Source organism: Peromyscus leucopus, chromosome 8b, assembly GCF_004664715.2.
Source record: "Peromyscus leucopus breed LL Stock chromosome 8b, UCI_PerLeu_2.1, whole genome shotgun sequence".
Classification (NCBI taxonomy): domain Eukaryota; kingdom Metazoa; phylum Chordata; class Mammalia; order Rodentia; family Cricetidae; genus Peromyscus; species Peromyscus leucopus.
In genome coordinates, this window is record NC_051086.1 from 40,705,202 (window position 1) to 40,724,475 (window position 19,274).

The 19,274-nt window shown below is 46.0% G+C and overlaps 1 protein-coding gene across 4 annotated transcripts in view; it reads right to left on the bottom strand.

The window, feature by feature from the left end:
* Nucleotides 1-19,274, bottom strand: part of Gemin5 (gem nuclear organelle associated protein 5) — a 48,778-nt gene that overhangs the window by 19,671 nt on the left and 9,833 nt on the right. For all 4 annotated transcript variants that reach the window (XM_028863171.2, XM_028863170.2, XM_028863169.2 and 1 more), the window contains exons 7-18: nucleotides 17,430-17,595; nucleotides 16,308-16,520; nucleotides 15,385-15,470; nucleotides 11,382-11,464; nucleotides 10,418-10,554; nucleotides 8,649-8,722; nucleotides 8,047-8,228; nucleotides 6,081-6,220; nucleotides 5,104-5,275; nucleotides 1,665-1,886; nucleotides 474-587; nucleotides 25-147 (exon numbers count right to left, since the gene is read on the bottom strand). In XM_028863171.2, the coding sequence (XP_028719004.1) occupies nucleotides 25-147; nucleotides 474-587; nucleotides 1,665-1,886; nucleotides 5,104-5,275; nucleotides 6,081-6,220; nucleotides 8,047-8,228; nucleotides 8,649-8,722; nucleotides 10,418-10,554; nucleotides 11,382-11,464; nucleotides 15,385-15,470; nucleotides 16,308-16,520; nucleotides 17,430-17,595 (1,712 nt within the window). The remainder of the gene's footprint in view (nucleotides 1-24; nucleotides 148-473; nucleotides 588-1,664; nucleotides 1,887-5,103; nucleotides 5,276-6,080; nucleotides 6,221-8,046; nucleotides 8,229-8,648; nucleotides 8,723-10,417; nucleotides 10,555-11,381; nucleotides 11,465-15,384; nucleotides 15,471-16,307; nucleotides 16,521-17,429; nucleotides 17,596-19,274) is intronic.

Here is a 19,274-nt window from a genome sequence, read left to right on the forward strand (position 1 = left end):
GGAGCAAGGAGCAGCGCTCGGTACCTTTGGCGTGAGTTGCAGTTGCCAGTACCAAACAGTCTCGATGGAGCTCCTCTTTGGACCTGTGGTCCAAGCTTGTGCTCAGGGGAAGCATGGAGCGAGCCTTCCTCTTCTTGAGCAAGGCTTCTGAAATGCAACAACAGCAGCACATGGTTTCAGAAAAACAGATCAGAGAGGGAGCAAAGGAACGCCAATGTGGGCAGTGTGGGTATGGCCTGCAGGAGGGCGGCACTGAGCAAGCCACTCTCGGACGGGACGGTAGCTCTCACACCACGTGGCTGACGCTCCTGCTGACACAAGTGGAATCAACAACTGTACGACATTGCAAGTGCTGAGCGATGTGTGAGGACACACAAAATCCCAAACAACCTCAAACAGCCTGATCAGGTCTCTCTTGGGCACAGAGGGTCTCAGGAATATTTGGTAAAAACGTGCTCACGAAAGATACTGACCTGGCTTCTCTTTGGGTGGCTCCTTTTTCAGTGAGGTGGCTTTGCTACTAACTGTGACTTTTAACTTTTCCAAACCTAAGGAAACGGCAGTGCAGGAAACAGCTTCACCAGAAACTACATCAAGGAAAAAAAAAACCAGACAAGGTTTGAGACAAGAACTATATAGAAAGGCAGTAGGCAAGGGAACTCAGGCCTGTAACCTCAGCATTCTGGATACTGAGGCAGGATCACTACAGGTTGAGGCCAGCCTGGGCTACACTGCGAGTCCCAGGACCACCAGCTGTGCTCACAGAGGGAGACCCTGTTTCTAAACCACTGTCGAGTCCAGCTGTTGTTTAAGAGCATCAACAGGCTCAGCAATGCAATCCTAGCAACCGTGCCCTGATGAGCCCAACAGGCGCTCTGAGCCCACCCCTTCACAGACTGGGCTTCAGGAGTCTCTAAGCTTATCATCCAGAACTCCAAGACATTTGATTTGGAAACTGCTCACATGGCAAGTCACTTGTCAGATAACTTACACTTCACTGTACAAATAGGAAAAGGCTTCACTAACAAAAACAACAGGTACACAGGACAGTCACAATGCTAGGCACACAAATTGTTTTCTGACCTACAGAGGCAAAGGATAATTTGTGTAGCCCTTACTGATACAAAGGCATCTACAATTATTATCCTCACTGCATGTGCTCTGTCGTGTATGTGGAGGTCAGGACAATTCTCTGGAGTCAGAGCTCTTCTTCCATCTAAATCTTTCCTGCTAAATCTTTCCTGTATATTACTGACTCCACCCCAATCACGCACTACATCTCTTCTAACACTTCAAAGTGGCATTTAGACCTTCTAAAGATGGAGAGAGAGATGGCCCAAAGGTTAAGAGCACTGGCTGTTCTTGTAAAAGACCTGGGTTCAGTTCCCAACACCCATACGGCAGCTCACAATTGTGCCTAATTCCAGTTTTAGGGGACCCAATGCTCTCTTCTGGCCTCCATGGGCACTGTACTCTTTGTGGTACATAGTTGCAGGCAAAACACTCATACACATGAAACAAAAACAAATATTAAAAATGGCACCAAACAAACCCCTTTCAACGATGGTAACACGGTTTGCAAAGTCTCCATCGACACAGAGGCTACACACCGAGGAAGGGCCTGCTCCCTCAAGACACCAGAGGCGGGTTTTCAAAGCACCTACCCACTGGAGACGGCGGCAGCTCCGGCTCCTGGGCTTCCTCCTCGGCATCCTGGTCCGACACACCGTTCTCAACAGGTCCCGAGTTCTCCCTCGCACTCTCCTCTTCATTGCCAATGGAGGAATCTTGCTTTGCAGGCAGTCGCAACGTGGGCTTTTTCTTCTTTTTGAGCTTTGGCTTCGGTTGAGAGAGCCGTTTTTTCTCTAGTTCAATACATTTTTTCCCTACAGAGACCACGAGAGAAACAAGACTAGACTAAATACACACTGTGGGTGGGAAGCGCCCTGGTGAAATCCTCCCAAATCACCCACCGCTCTTCTGACAGTCTTTACACCCTCCTGCCTCCTTCTCCACGACTGCACAGCTACACCTCCATCAGCAGTCAACCCCCTGGAATCTCACTAATTCCACTCATGGCTGCCCACACTTTTCAAGGGATGCAAGTGGTCCCAGAGACACTGCCCTTCTGGGGTACCTGGGAGATGTGATCAGAGGGTGCCCCGACAGTGTCTGCTGCTGTCCATTGCCACACTTTTGGACTCCCTAGTTCCAGCACCAGACTCCTGACCGGAACTGTCACTATGCCAAGTGGGCACTTGTGACTTCCCTGGCTGGAATGCACTGCTGGACAGAACTGGTTCTCAGGAGAGGCCCATGTGATTCTGGCACCTGAAAAGTACACTTCCCATGCACCTGGCACTTACTAGTTCGCAGCATCTAACACCACCCTCTTCCTTCCTTAAAGCTTTTATCATTTGCTTACAGTCATTTTTATCTTTTTCACATTTCAACTGCTTTTGACAGAGTCACAGTACTGGAACCCAGCACTCGCAGCACAGACCAGATATGAAGCAGCGTCTTCTTGACCTGAGACCTCCACCTCGTAGATGCCCTGGCTCCAAGTTTGGGTTTTAGCTGCTCTAGGGTTTCATAGAAACAGTACATACCCTGTGCAGTCCCCTGGGCCTGGCTGCATCTGCTCAGTGGGACCTGTCAGAAATGCATCCATTTTGCTGCATTCATCAGCAGCTGCTCTTTGTTTCTGTTCTGAGGGCTGAAGTAGTTCTGTATACATAGGCAGCCTACAACCTCCTTCTTACGCCTATGAACATTTCCTCTGTAAGGATACACTTACAGGTCCACTAGCATTTGAGCAGTTTCTGACCACAGACAAAGCTAATTTGAGCATTCTTTTACAATACTGTAGGAGGATGGGGAATGTCATAGTTGGGGGTATATTTCTTTATCTCCTGTTTCTAGTTGTTTATGGTAGGGAAACAACATGCCAGGCATCAGTTAATTTTTGGTAGCTGCAAATACAATTCCCTTGTTTATTTTCTTTAAATAAAAAATATTTAAGCTGGGTGGTGATGGCGCACGCCTTTAATCCCAGCACTAGGGAGGCAGAGACAGGCATATCTTTGTGAATTCAAGGCCAGCATGGTCTACAGAGCAAGATCCAGGAAAAGCACAAAGCTACACAGAGAAACCCTGTCTCAAAATATATATATATATATATATATATATATATATATATACACACACATATATATATATATATACACATATATATAATTTACATTTATTTTTATAAATTTATGAAATTCACATGTAAATGATAAAAATTACTTATATGAATATGTCTCTGAGGGAGAGATAGATAGATAGATAGAGGGGAAGGAGGAGAGAGAGATTAGAGGATAGCTCGTAAGAGTTGGTTTTCTCCTTCCACTACTTGAATCTTAGGGATCAAATTCAGGTTGTCAGGCTTACCAGCAAGCACTTTATACCTAATGTTGTGTAGCAGTTTCCTCTAAGACTGATACATTCCATTCTTCCTTTAAACAGGAAGGTAAAGAACTCAAAAAAGCTTCAGGAAGTCCCTGAAACTGGCAGGATTCACTAGGTCCCTCCTTTCCAGCCAGAGCAGAAGCTGTACTGCCAAGACTCTGGGATTAGCCCAGCTGCCTGGAACAAGCAGAAACTAGCCAAGCTGCCTGAAGGAGGTTCAGAAGAGTCACCTGGAGAAGACACCCTTCAACCTGGTGAGCTGCCTGCAGGCCACACAGTGTGCTCCAGATTCCAGCTTCACCCATGCTGGGGTGGGCTTTGATGATGCAGCTGTCTTTGAGTCATTTCTGCTCCTGTTAGTAACCCCTCACCCATATTCTTGTTAGTAACCCCAATAAAACTCATAGTTTATCAAGCTGGACTTTGGTGGTATCCACACATTAGTCTGTTGTGGGCTCTATATACATATTACTAATTAGTATGTATGCACATACATTATTATTATTATTAGTTTGTTTTTTTCAAGACAAGGTTTCTGTGTAGTTTTGGTACCTGTCCTGATCTCGCTATGTAGACCAGGGTGGCCTCGAACTCACAGAGATCCGCCTGGCTCTGCCACCTGAGTGCTGGGATTAAAGGCGTGTGCCACCACAGCCTGGCTGTGACAACCAATCTTGATTGCCAATTTGACCAATCCAAAAAGCGGAGGCACTCCTGTGAGCAATGTTTTCTTTCTATTTTCTTTTAATTTGTCTGAGACAGTTTTTCTATGTAGTTCTGGCTGTCCTGGAGCTTGCTATGTAGATCAGGCTGCCTTTGAAGTCACAAAGATCCTCATGCCTCTGCCTCCCAAGTGCTGAGATTAAGGGCTTGCACCTCCTCTGGGCTTTTTAAGGGATTTTCTTGACTGGATCTGAGGTCAGAAGACCTATTAAAATCCAGGCCACACCTTCTGGTGGCACCCTATATAAAAGGTCATGGAAAAAGGAGGCCCTTGCCTTTTGCCTGCCTGCCCTCACTGTTGTCAGTATTAGAACCTACTTCTTTAAGATTCCAACACAGACCGAAGACCAGCAATTCTCTAGGAATCTTTCCAGACTCCAGCACCAAATTTGGAACTGTTGAGAGATCCAGTCTCGTGAACTGAATAACTACTGGATTTCTGGCCTTTCTATCTGGAGACAACCATTGCTAGACTACTCAGACCACAGCTTGTAAGCCACTCTAGTAAGTCGTGTGTGTGTGTGTGTGTGTGTGTGTGTGTGTGTGTGTGTGTGTGTGTGTATGTGTGTTCCATTCTGTCAGTTCTGTTCCTTTAGAGAATCTTGACTAATTCCCCCACTCTTAGACATCTTGCTGACCCTTCCTGTCAACAGCCTCCCTTTTGTTTGGCGGGGCCCTTCAAGCTGCTCTTTGTACTTGGATTTGAGCACACCTTTCTTTCTGGCCTAAGATGTTGCAGGTGCCTTCATTCCCAAAGTCCTCCTAGTGAGTCATGATGTCTAACAGCCCTGATAAGAGCACAGCCATGCTTGCTACAATTTGGAAGTCATGGGTGATGCTGGGTGGAGTCAGAGCAACAATTACTAAGGCAGAGAGAAAGGGATTCAGAAAAAACAGTGTGGGTTCCATAACCTCAACCTGACCAACCTTGAGGAGGCCGGGAATGGTCCTGCATGGAGGTCAGCCATCTGTATACACAGAAGTCATCTGCACCCGAGTAGATGCATTCTGGGTCCACTGGGGACCATGCCACACATAACAGCCGGCCTCGATGTCCTCGGAAATTGAACAAAGGCTCTTCCCGGAGGGCGTCCCACACCTAGAACCAACAGTAGTAAGACAGAACAATTGATACATTGCTCTGGAGCATTAGTTGCTCAATTAAAAATAAACTCATGACAGGCTTTTGATTTTCACGATTTGCATTTATCTAAAGCAGTCATGTGACAACACTATCTCACATGGCCCACACCTACAGTTCCAGCATGGAAGGGGGGAAGCAAGAGGATTAAAGCTTTGAGGACAGGATGGTGAGATGTCTCATCGGAAAAGGCATTTGCTGCCAAGTCTGATGACCTGAGTTCAATCCCTAGGACCTACATGATGGGAGGAGAGCACCAACTCCTGTAAGTTTTCCTAGGGGGACACACACACACACACACACACACACACACACACACACACACACTGTTAATTTAAAAAAATAAACCAAATCAAAATACAAAGAGTTTGAGGACAGCCTCCCTTGCATAGTAAGACCCAGGAGTAAAAGCCCAAACAACAACAAAAAGAATGCCTACAATTAGCTAAAATCTTTGTGTTCATTTGGTAGAGATTTTGGGGGCCACTTGGGTCCACCACACTGAGAGTAATCAGAATTCCCCACACTGACAATAAGTCACAAGTGACCTGCTAAGCGCTATGAGGAAACTACAGTGTCTTCTAGCTCAGCCCTTCTGTAAATGACAGAAGAGGAATGAAACAACCCAAAACAGAGGGAAGAGGAGAAAGTGTAGGTTACAGTAAGTGGTTCCAGGACAGCTACGGCTGTTACAGAGAAACCCTGTCTAGAAGCCCTCCCCCTCAAAGTAAGTCAAGACCTCAGGCTCAAGGACACACAGTACCTGAGCTGTGCCATCATAGCAAGCAGATACCAGCCTTCCATCATGATGAGGGCTCCACGCCAGACTGGTAACCTTGGCTGTGTGCCCCGAGAGGGTCCGGAAGGGCTCTGTGATGGTCACTGGAGACTCAGGATTGCTCTCTAAAAGGCAAGAGGAAGAAGTCACAAATGGCCACAGAAAGAATGCACAGAAGACAGGATATCTCAAGAGGCAAGGAAGGCTCTGTGAGATCTCAGTGATTAAGAATGTAGTTTAGCCAGGGGGCTAGAGAGATGGCTCAGTGGTTAAGAGCACTGGCTGCTCTTCCAGAGGTCCTGAATTCTATTCTCTGCAACTACATGGTGGCTCACAACCATCTGTAATGAGATCTGGTGCCCTCTTCTGGCCTGCAGGGATACATGCAGACAGGAAATTGTATACATAAGAAATAAACAAATCTTAAAAAAAAAAAAAAAAAAAAAAAAAAAGAAAGAATATAGTTTAGCTGGACGGTGGTGGTGGTGGTGGTGGTGGTGGTGGTGGTGGTGCATGCCTTTAATCCCAGCAGAGGCAGGTAGATCTCTGAGTTCAAGGCCAGCCTGGTCTACAGAGTGAGTTCCAGGACAGCCAAGGCTACACAGAGAAACCGTATCTCAAAACAAATCAAAAACAAAAAAACCAAATAAATGTAGCTTACAGTTGGGCAGTGGTGGCGCATGCCTTTAGTCCTAGAACTCTGCAGGTAGAGGCAAGCAGATCTCTGTGAGTTCGAGGCCAGCTTGATCTACAAAGCAAGTTCCAGAATGCCAGAGCTGTTATACAAAGAGACCCTGTTTTGAAAAAAAGGGTTGAGGATTTAGCTCAGTGGTAGAGCGCTTGCCTAGCAAGTGCAAGGCCCTGGGTTCAGTCCTCAGCTCCAAAAGAAAAAAAAAAGAAAAAGAAAAAAGAAAAAGAAAACAAAAACAAACAAACAAAAAAGGGGCTGGAGAGACAGCTTAGTGGATAAGAGCACTGACTGCTCTTCCAGAGGACCTGGGTTCAATTCTCAGCACCCACATGGCAGCTCACATCTGTCTGTAACTCCAGTTCCAGGGAATCTGATTCCTTCATGCACATAAAATAAAGTTAAATAAATAACTAAATAAGTAAATCAATATAGCCACCTAAACATGACTGAACAAATACGACACCAATAACTAATGGAGAAGGGAGAAAGTTTATGAGGCATCAACGCTAAACAACCATAGGCAACTAAGAACTGCTGAGAAAAGGAGAAACAGTCTTCCCCAGGGAAGAATCCATCAACTGGTTATCTAACACTAAATCGTCAGTCCTAAAAACACAGGCACATAAATAACATTAAAGGGATTGGGAAGAGTGCAATTTTGTATTTATGAATGTATATGTAACAACAAAGAAAGACAAGTCCATGAATCTGAAAGAGTTAGGGGGTACACGGAAGGGTTTGGAGGGAGAAAACAGGAGAAAAATGATATAAGCTCAAAACAAGACTTCAAAAAACAACAACAACAAGAAGAATGTAGCTCACTAACAGGGCCTGACACACAGGCCACCACAGGAAGTGTGTAGGTAAAGGCCAACACAAGAGCACCTCCTTCTGGACATGCCTGCACTCACACAGTAGTAACAGTAGGTAGGAACAGATCTGAAGCTACTCAAGAGAAAATACCTGATAAAACCAAACTGCAGGAACAGTGACGGAACAACTGTTCTGTGTTTCCATCACTATCAATTCCTTTACCAGAAGAAATCCAACATAAATTCCCTCCTCTTTAAAAAAAAAAATCTATTTGTGGCGTCGTCTATAATTCACCTTCACTTTAAAGGATCTCCCCCAGGCACAGAATCCAGATTACCGCTGGACAAGGAACGCAAGGCCACAACCTTGCGCTTGCTCAGCAGGCCCAGGCAGGAGGGCAGGCTCCTCTCAAAGCCTGCATCGCCCCAGCCCAGACGTCAGTGTTACCTAGGACAGTTCTCAGGTTGTGCACGTAGATGACTGCGTTGTTGGAGCCCGAAGCGAGGAGGCAGCTCAGCTCTGGACGGCTGCCGTGCTCATGGTGCCAGACTATGGCGTTCACCAGCTTGTGGTGCTGCTGGATGGTGCAGAGCAGTTTCAAGTTGGGAACCTGGAATATTTCTATCGACCTGGAACAAGACACAGCAGGGTGAGGATGATGGCTGGTCAAGTCACAAGCCGCCCCCTGCTCTTTTCACTCTACCCCGGGCAGGGGTCCTTCTCTCACAGCACCAGGAACCAGCTGAAGGTGGGGGTGGGGGTGAGAATGATGAACTAATGTCTGAAGGAAAAGGGCTGTGACTGTAGTGAACAATGGACAAAACCCAGCGAGACTCCAGCAGCCAGCACAGTGTAGTCAGACACTGTCATTGAGCTGTAAAGATTCAAATAATTCTGTCTTCACAAAGACGGAGAGTCCAGATCAGCTGAAGCTATCCACAGGGAATCCTAACACAGAACACAATGGAACCGCCACTGGGCACTGCAGAAAGCCTTGGCCAGCCAGGGAACGCTACAATAATAGAACTTTTTGTAAAGGACACACTCACCCATCTTCATTGCCGAGAGCCATGACTTTGCCATCTCCTTTCCAGCTGATCTCTGTGTGCACAGGCAGCTTGTACTAGAAAGCAAAACAAGCCAGGCACGGGTGTAAACATTTTCTTTCCACTCTTCATCATATAAGTCGATAACATCATGAGGGGGAAAACATCCCTGGGGTTAAAACATGTTCTAATTCTGAAGGGCAGTTTTCTAGACTAACACCACATTTAGCCAAAGAGTTACAGAGAACAAGTATTCTGACTACAGTTTCTTAATGGAACAGAGGCCAGTAAGTACAGAGTAAAGCTAACCAAGAGGATTCCTTCTACCCTGACAGTCCCCTTAGCAAACGGCACACTCCCCAGCACTTCCCCACAAGTCTACTGCTCAAAATCAGATCAGCTGTTCCTCTGGGGCCTGTCAGGACCTTGTGCGCATGCTTCTTTTTCTTAAAAATATTTTTATTGTGTGTGTGTCATTCACAAGCACAGGGGTGTGTATGTAGAAGTCTGAAGACAGCTTTAGGATTAGGGTTTCTCCTTCCACTTTTATGTAGGTTTCTGCACAAAACTCAGACAGTCAGATTTGGTGGCAACCACTTTTACCTGCTGAGCCACTTCATTGGCCCCATGACCCTATTTTTCTTACTTGTTTCTTATGTCTACTCCATACATGCCCACAGCTTTTTGAAAGTCATCTATGTGAAGGGATTTCAAATTTCTATTTTCTGTGCAGAATCCTCTGAACTCTAACACAGAAACTCAGCTGTCACTCAACTAAAATCTTGTCAGGACAGGAATTTTGTTCATTACTGGATGTTAACATCCAAACAACATTGAAAAAAATGAAATACAATCAAATATGATTTACGATTTATGTTACCTTGTGGTAAGCATACAAAAACGAGAAGCAACAATTAAAACTGCTTCTTTGCAAGGGTAAAGAACCTCAACATTTCTGATTTGACTTAAGGACAATTGTAGAAGGCAGGCATTGTGGTGCACACCTGTAATCCTAACCCCTGGGAGGTGGAGGCAGGAACCAAGCTTGAGGCCAGCCTGGGTTTTGTTTGATCCTGTCTCAAAAAAGAAGGGAAGAAAAATAGCTGAGTCATACAAACACAGTGACACAAAGGTAAAGCAAATGTGATTAAATGTGAGATCCAGGCAAAGGACCCGAGAGACTTCTTGTATTACTGTGCATGTGTGACTCTGTGTGCGTGCGTAATCCAGCACTTGGGAGGCTGAGGGAGGAAGGTCAGGCACTTGAAGTTAGCCTGGACTAACAGGAAGTCATCCTATCAAAAGAGAAGACCAAATGAGGCCTGAGCACAACCACAGGAAGCCACTGTCAACAGGGTTAGCTTCCAAAGGATGCACACCTTTACTCCCAGCCCTGGGGAAGCAAAGGCAGGTGGCTCTCTGTGACTCTGAGGACGGCTTGGTCTATACGGAGTTCCAGGCCAGTCAGGAGTACATACGGTTCACCCTGTCTCAAAACAAAAAACCCAAACAAAAAAGGATGCCTTACAGTGAGGATATGGAAGATTTTTTTATCATTACCACTGCGATGAGTCCCCGCATCCTCCACACAGTTCTTTGCTTTACTCAATGATAAGTATCTCCAAGGTATAACAGGCAAGCCACAAATTCACCAATAGCTTTATCAACTATCTGAGAAGTCTGGCTAAGCATGATGGCATCTTTACAGACGGTCTGAGTAAGGAGAAAAAAACCAAAGGAAGCGGAATGGACTGCAGCCAACTGGAACTTACTCTGATGGAGTTGGTGTCCCTCACGAGCTTGTTGATGTCGAAGGCCTCTCCGCTGAGCTTCCAGGGGTTATGCTGCAGCACAATGCCTTCCCCTCCACAGCTGTACAGGGTCAGGGAAGGCCTATCTCCTTCCCCTCCTGGGAAAGGAAAACTCTTGAGTGTCTCACTTCACCAGGGTAGCTGCTTCCATAGCAACATCATTAGCACGCACACCATACTGTTAACATCCGTCTTCATGTCCCACCCAAAGGTGGGAAATGATCTAACATGTTGGGATAAAGTCACCCTCATACCAACCTGGAAACTGTGGGCAGAAAAAGCTATTGTTAACTTCTGAGATACTGTGTTCACTGCAAAGGCTCGTCTGACATTCAAGAGCAGTGACACTAGAGATGTGATCAGAGAAAATGTTAAGGTCTCCAATAAAAGCATGTGGTTTTTCTTCCAGAAACGAGAATCGTACTGTTTGTGCAAACACTGAGTTCAGGACTCCCATGACCAAGGAGGGTCCCAGGGCACAGCCCTTGCTGTAAAGCCAGCCTCCTGTCTGTCACACAACTCTACTCTGGACACAAGGCTAGTGCTAGGGAATCCACGCACAACGAGTGTGTAAAACTTGTGACTCATTTTAAAGATAGTGAGAAAGACACATTACTTTAGGGAAAGCAGCAGCAGCCAGGGTAGGAAAGTGAGGAGGGCGGGCTACGGGAGACACAAATCCAAGGCCAGCCCCCAGCCTGCGGTTACTCTGTGCAGTGGAAGATGAGCAATATTCCAGAGCTGGGGGAGACGAGAGTCAAGGTTTTCCTTGATCCATCATGATCACCCACCTCTGCTGCTCTCACAGACTCCTGGAGGCATGGTGCACACATGCACACAGACAGACATACACCAGCTTTCAGACCCTAATTAGAATTAAAGGGGAAGAATATACTCATGTGTGTTAAGAATGACTCACACTTACCAAGTGACATTGGGGGGACTGGTGGCCCCCAAGCCAACCTGTACACAGTCTTCTTATGATATGTGCTTGAAATCTGTGGAGGTCTGTGGATGGGGAAAACAGGATGACTTGAATAAAGAGGCCCATTAGAAAACAGACCATCTTTCTTTGAAAAGTGCTTCCTGTACATGTGGTTGTTGGCATTAGAGAAAAACAATTTATCTTTGCCTCAAATAGTTGGTTGTTAAAAAGCAAACACTTAACTTACTATGTAATAATGTCCACCACCGAAACAAGTCCCGAGTGCACTGCCCACCCACCCACCTGGCCAGCTAGAATCATTTTTCTGTTCTGTTTCTCTAAAGAGCCAACAGTAAAGAAACGCCTAGCATTTGGCATTTCTGTAGCTATGAAGGAGTACAGAGGCCGTGACAGCCATAATCACCCAACCTGAGGGATGACAGGCCACCTTGCTTCCCCCCTCTACCATTAGACCCTCCCCAACCCCACCATGAGACAGGGCCTCACAACACAGCTCTGGCTGCCCTGGAATTAGAGAGATCCATCTGCCTCTGTCTCCTGAATGCTGGGATTAGAGGTATGCAACACCAAGCCAATTCCAGCCAGTACCACATTCTTTAACTGCAATAAAACCTGAAAGAAGACAGATCCCTAAAGCTTTTTACTGTATTCCAGGGGGCTCTTGCTCTTAGGGGCATCAAGGCTTGACTTCTTGGGAAAAAACATCACTGTTAGGACTTTTAGAGTCAGTCATAGTCTAGGTATGGATTTAGAAGTCCAGAACCTGCGTGGAAGGAGGCATGGCACTGAAGTATCAGACACACTTACAGCACCCACAGTACAAACCCCTTTGGCTCAAAGCAACAAAATAAACCATCCTGACTCCTATCAGTGACACCTTCAGTCCTCCCTCACGGCTTAGCTTCTGGTCGGCCGACCACTCAGCTTATGGGATGACTCAGTGCTACTTATATCAACGTCGTTTTATTTGGTCATATACTCCTTTGAAACAGTATTTCAGCAAAAATGGAGAACTAATCAAGCAGACACAGGTTCTATACAAATACTTAAAGCATTGCACACAGACTGGGGAACTGACTTGGATGATTTAGCACTCATGAGGCCTATGGTGGTCCGGATGAGAGTGGTCCCAATGGGTTCCTATGTTTGAATTCCTGGTCCTGTTTGGGAAGGTGTGGCCCTGATGAAGGTGTGTCTCTGGAGATGGGCTTTGAAGTTTCAAAAGGCAGGACCATTCCCAGGTTGGTTCTCCCTGCCTCAGCTACTGCTCCAGCGCCATGCCTGCCTGCTGCCATGCTGGTCATGAACTCACCCCCTGGAACTGTGAACCCCAAATTAAACTCTTTCTTTTGTAAGTGACCGTGGTCATGGTGTCTTATCACAGCAGTAGAAAAGTAACTAGGACAGATCCCTAGCACAGCAAAGAAGAGAAAGCGACAGAGAGGTAAGGCAGTGGGAGGAAGGGCACGCAGAGAGGGTAGCCCTGTAGTAAAATGGCTCTGGCATCCTTTCCCATAGAGACACTGGCAGGTCAGGCGTGGCAGCCATGTGGGTGCTGTGGTGTGGAAGCAGTCAGCAGGATGCAATTAGTGAACATGGATGAGTTCCTGCAGAGTTTTATTTACACACACTGAGACCATCATCCAGCTTCTTCCTATGCCAGGGAACACTGACTCCACCCCATTCCCACATTCAGAAAGGAACACCCTGAGCCATATGCTACTCTTGTGATTTGAAATGCGGCCAGTGTAAACGAAGACCTTTATTTCTAAACTCATGTAATTTCAATCACTTTCAGTACCATTAGCCGTGTGTGGTAAGGGGCTGCTGAACTGAATAAGCAAGTCTAAAAAGAATCAGGGCAGCTGAGTCCAATATACAGTCTGAGCCAAAAATACAAACCTCCAATGTACCCTAGAACTCCCTAGAAGTCATAGTCAAAAAAGATCAAAGGAGGCCAGACATGATGATCCCTAGGAGTTCCAGGTCAGCCCCGGACACATAGAGATGCTGTTTCAAAAAGAAAAAAATAAATAAGAAAGGCAAAGGAACACAAGAGATTGACTTAGTATGTGTCAGATAACTCACTAAAGTAAACACATTACATAAGGTGATCATGCCTATAATCCTAGACCACCAAAGGTGGAGACAGAAGGTCTAGGAGGCCCAGGTCAGCCTCTACTATGGACGAGACCCTGTCTCAGAACAACAATAAAAAAAGATTACAGCTGGGCAGTGGTGGTACAGGCCCTTAATCCTAGCACTCAGGAGTTTGAGGTTAGCCTGATCTACAAATCAAGTTCCAGGACAGCTGTGGCTGTTACATAGAGAAACCCTGTCTCCAAAAACCAAAAAGTTACTCATAAGCTACTTTATATTCTTTTTTTTTTTAAAGTTATTTTTGACTTTAAGAACATGGGCATTTTGTATCCATTTGTGTAACAAATATGTGCCTGGTGCCCATGGAGGTCAGAAGGCATCAAATCCCCTGGAACTGGAGTTACAGACAGCTGTGAGCCACCATGTGGGTGCAGGGAACAGAACCTGGGTCCTCTGGAAGAGCAGCCCGCACTCTTAACCCCTAAGCCCTTTCTCCAGCCCTATTTCACACTCCTTAGAAAGGCTAAGACCATATACAACACGTACAGCATATCACACTTGGGCTCATGGCTCTTCTAGAATCCAGACAGCGTGCTAAGGATTACTCAGAGACAGGCAACTTGTGCAGTAAGTAGTAGGCAACAGAAAAACTGGCATCAGGAGATGAACTCCAGCCAAAAAGAAACAGCCAGACAAGTACAGGATAAAGAGGTTAGAAAATGTGCTAAGATTTGGAAATGCACCCATACTATGGAAAGAAGTGAGTATTACAGAGAAAAGGACAGCTAAGAGACAACCAAGAACCCAACAGAAATGATATCAGAAAACAGAAAATATCCAGAATATGTTTAATTCCAGATGTCAGTGTGTCACAAAAGTCTGAAACTTTCTCAGTTGTAACAGGATTTTACAACTATACAGAATACCACCTTCACATTGTGTTTGCTTTTGGTTGTTTTTGTTTTGAGAAAAGTGTCTCCTTATATATACCAGGCCGGCCTCCAACTCAAGAGATCCACCTGCCTCAGCCTCCTAAGTGCTGGGATTAAAGGCATGTACCACCATGCCCAGCTTCATCTTTGTTTTGTATTTTATGGTGTTAGGCAGATGCTCTACAAGTCAACTATATCCCTATCTCTGAGACTGATCACAGGAGACATCAAGAACCACAGATAAACAGAAAATGTCCACTAGTCTTGCAGCTTTGTATGTATCTGGAAACTTTTGTACAAAAAGCCACTGGTTTATCTTGGTGGCTTTTTTTAAAAAAATTATTTAGTGGTTTTTGTCTATTTATTTTACTGGTGTTTTGCCTGCAGGAATGTCTGTGTGAGTGCTGGATCCCTGGAACTGGAGTTACAGACAGGTGTGAGCTGCCATGTGGGTGCTGGGATCTGAACCCAGGTCCTCTGAAGAGCAGCCAATGCTCTTACCGCTGAGCCATCTCTCCAGCCCATGTTGGCGGTTCTTAAATACCAGTCAGGTTACACTGTCATCACCTGGAAAGCTAATTTCTTCTCGCTCTCTTTCTTCCTTTTTGAGACAGGGTTTCTTGTGTACATCACGCTGGTCTGTAACCCTTGATCTTTCTGCCTTTACCTCCCAAATTCTGGAAGTAATGATGTGCACCCCTATCCCTCAGTTTATGAGTCTTAGATATTAAATCCAGGACACTGTACATGCTAGTCAAGGTCTCTCCCACTAAGCTACATCCTCAGCCTCTCAAAAAAGTTTCTAAAGAAAATTCCGAGTTCTGAACCTCAGTATCAGAGCCAAAAGATTCTACTCTATAACAGCTTTATGGGGTGCCAGGTTTCTGAACTCAAGTTCAATCTGACATCACAGGTGCTCTGCTCACTGAGTGAGGGAGAGTCAAACTTACTTGTTGGAACAGGTGTCATACAATCCCACCTTCCCGTCATCAGTTCCGAACGCCAAGCAGCCCTCCTTGTTTGGGTGCCAGCATAGCTACAAGAGAAGTTTCCAGATGAGAGAGGAGTACCCGGAAAGGAGTCAGTCTGCAGTCCTGACCGTTGCATGGGAAACTTTCTTGCTCCTCATTTAATTCTCATTGTTTAGTAAGAAGAGGAAGGATTAAAGCAAGAGGGCCAATAAGAACTCAGCAGGTAAAAGCACTTGCCTCCAAGCTTCACCACCTGAGTTCAACCTCCCAAGACCCACAAGAAGAGGGAAGAACTGACCCCAAAACACAAAACTATGGAGCCCACAGAGGCTTCCTAGTGAGAACTCAGGGTCAGAGGACCTGAGCTTGCTTTACCCAGCAGGGTTGTATAATGGATGATTTGACCACGGGCGTGGTTACCAGGTGTTTGGAAGGGTCTACACTTGGCTGTACAGTGTGCTTGCAAGGGGGAGGTCTTTTTTAATAAAGGTCGAGGCTGGTGGGTATTGATCCAGGCCCTCCTGAAGCTATCCTTTGTTTCTGTCTTTCCTCTTGTCAGCTAGGTCTCCCTTTCTATCATTTCCTAATTCCTTTCTCCTCTACCTAAGAACTCTTCAAAAGGTGGGAGCTGGACTCCCACAACAAACAAACAAATGCAGTAAGAAAAACAGCAACAGTTAAAATCACTGCATTCTGACTGTTCAACACAACCCAGAGCCAATCCCACACACCTCAAACATTTAAGCCATCTCACAGCACTCTGAGCTGACGAAAGAGTCTAGACCATTCAGAGCTTAGACAGTGAGAAGTTCTTGCTTCATGACAGATACCTTTAAACATCCTTTGATTTCCAGCAGTATCTAAAAAGAATCTGAAAAAAAATCTCCAAGAAGTCCCCTTACCGCTGTAACCTTGGACTTGACTCCTTGCCAGAAGTTTTTCACATCGTAGTTGTTCTTTATGGAGAGTGTATTCCACACCCGGATCATGCCGTCCCCAACACCTATGGCCAGGCAGCCCACGTCCACAGGAGAAAAGGCCAAGCTGTAGGCAAAACCTCCAAGAGAAGGCAATGTCCAGCAGCACTCCAGGGTGGCCATGTCCCAACATTTTACCTAAAAAAAAGTAAAGGTTCAAAAAAGCAAAGAAATGGGGGTTAAGAATTAAATATTTCAAACGAGATTTAATTCTTCCAGAGGGAACTGGAAGAAGTTTCTCTTATGAGCAAACAAATCTGCAATTTATCACAAAGCTCAACTCTCTCTAGGAGCACATCCACTCCCAGGCGTGTTCAGCGAATCGACACCCTGCAGCCCAGTCAGAAATAAAGAACCCAGGTTTGCCATCTCCCAAGTCAAACCCAGGCTTGCCATCTCCCAAGTCAAACCCAGGCTTGCCGTCTCCCAGGTCACGGCACTGCTAACCCCATCTCTCACAACTCTGCAAGAACGTGCATGGCCTCCATCAAGAGCTGCTATCTGACAAGCCATGCACTTCACGCCTGGGGACGTGCAAGAGAAAAAGGATGCCTAAATCCAGGGCTAGAGCCGCAGCTCAGCTGGTAGAGCATCTGCTTACATGAAGCTGGGGCTCCAGTCCCCCGTACAACCAGGTGTGCTTACAGCACTTGGAAGGTGGAGGCAAAAGGATCAGAGGTTCATGGTAATGGGGAATTCAAAGCCAGACTGGGCTAGAGACCTGTCTCCAAAAAGCGTCTCTAGCCAGGTGGTGGTGGCACACGCCTTTAATCCTAGCACTGAGGCAGACCAGGCTATGAGTTCAAGGCCAGCCTGGTCTACAGAGCGAGTTCTAGGACAGCCAGGGCTACATAGAGAAACCCTGTCTCAAAAAACCACACCAGTGCCTCTGGCCGCTCTTCACAGCCTCTGCTCTTGCCATATGCAGTGCACTTGGCAGCAGGGGCTCTGAACTGGAATGCGGAGATGTGGGTGAGGACAGACACCTTCCAACCCCGGCCCTGTGACACACCGCTTCTCTGAACAATGGCATAAACCATTTCTTACATCTCTGTCCATGGACGTGGACAGTAGCAGCTGCTTGCCATCCTCAGTCTTCAGAGGACACAAATTGAACACGATTCTGGAGTGATTCTGCCCTTCCGCTGAGGTGCTGAAGAGCGTGTACTTCCGTCTCCATGACTGGGTGAGGTCCCACAGCAGCAGCTCGCCTCTGAAAGAACAAGAGCACACCTCTCACCAGCTGTCACACTGTGGTTGTCTAGCCAGCTCTGGAACCTCAGTGGTAGAAGAATGTGATAAATGCTCCCTGGTCCCTTGGGAGACCAAAAGGTTAGTATGGTCAAGGAGAGAGACTAAGTCCTTTTCTCAGCTCAAGAGGCTCCCTGACAGGAAGCTCTCACAAGGAGAATGGAGTCTGCCACGGGGAATACTCTTCCAGAATCTACAAATGGGCTGAGGAGTTTCTGACAGAGCTTACAACCAGCTTAAACTGTCGGACCCAACAGCTGGGCCTGCTGCATGCCCCCTCCCTTGGCGGCCACACTTGCTGTTTTACAAATTCAATGTGTGCCCAAATAGATCTGCGGTGGCAGTGGTGCATTTCTTGAATCTCAGCACTCAGGAGACCGACATGGAGCCCTGTGAGTTCCTGGTCTATAGAGCAAGTTCCAAGACAGCCACAGCTACACAGAACCTGCCTATCCCCACCCCTGAAAAACAAAAACAACCAAACAAAAACCAAACTCTTTTTGTGTTAGGTGTGGTGGTGTGCGCCTTTTTGAACTCAGTTACTGGGACAGCTGAGGCAGGAGGATCCCAAGTTCAAGGACAACTCTACTACAAAGTGAGAGCCTTCAAACATTAAACAAAGGCCAGGTGTGGTGGTGCACACTCTTGATGCTGGCACTTGGGAGGCAGAGGTGGTGGAGCCCTGAGTTTGAGACCCTCCTGATCTATATAGAGTTCCAGGCTAGCCACAACTACATAGTGATACCCTTTCCCAACAAACAAGTATCAACAACAAACACAAAGGGCCGGTGATGTGGTTTCATGGGTAAAGCACTGCTTCCAAGTCTGACCTGAGTCCTCTCTCTGGAATCCACATGATGGAAAGAACGAACCAAGTCCTCAAAGTTGTTCCCTCAACTCCACACAAATGCTATGGCATACTTGTGCAAACACACACAGTAAATAAGGAATTCTTTGAAATATTTAAAACAAAGCAAAGCAACTGCAACACGCACACTTTTCTCTATAGGAGGGAAAAATAAGCCTCTGGAAGGTAGTGGAGAGAAGGACACAGGTGCTTTCACTCTTGAAATTTTAATGTCAAGGACTACCTTTTTGAAAAGTTTTTTGAGGGGCTGGAGAGATGGCTCAGTGGTTAAGAACACTGGCTGCTCTTCCAGAGGACCAAGGTTCAATTCCCAGCACCCACATGGCAGCTCACAACTGTCTGTAACTCCAGTTCCAGGAAACCTGGCACCTTCACACAGACATACAGGCAATGCAGGCAAAATACCAATGCACATAAAAATAAATCTTTTAAAAAGATGTTTTTTTTTTTTTTTTTTTTTTTTTTTTTTTTTTTTTTTTTTTTAAAGAGAATCTTGCTACATATCCCAGGCTAGCCTGAAGATGGTTCTGCCTCAGCCTCCAGAGAACTGATTATTTTAGGCATGGGCTACCATGTCCATGTACTAGCTTTTAAAGACATTTCTCTTCATATTTAGCTTTAATTTATAAAAGTCAACCAAAACTTGCAAACTTCAAGATTTATCATTTTTGAGGTGGTAGATGTCAGGAGGGGGTGTGGCTAACATTCTAGGTTTTGCATGTTTTTCTGTATGTCCATTTAAAAGAAAGGAATTAGCCTGTGGAATTCTCTCA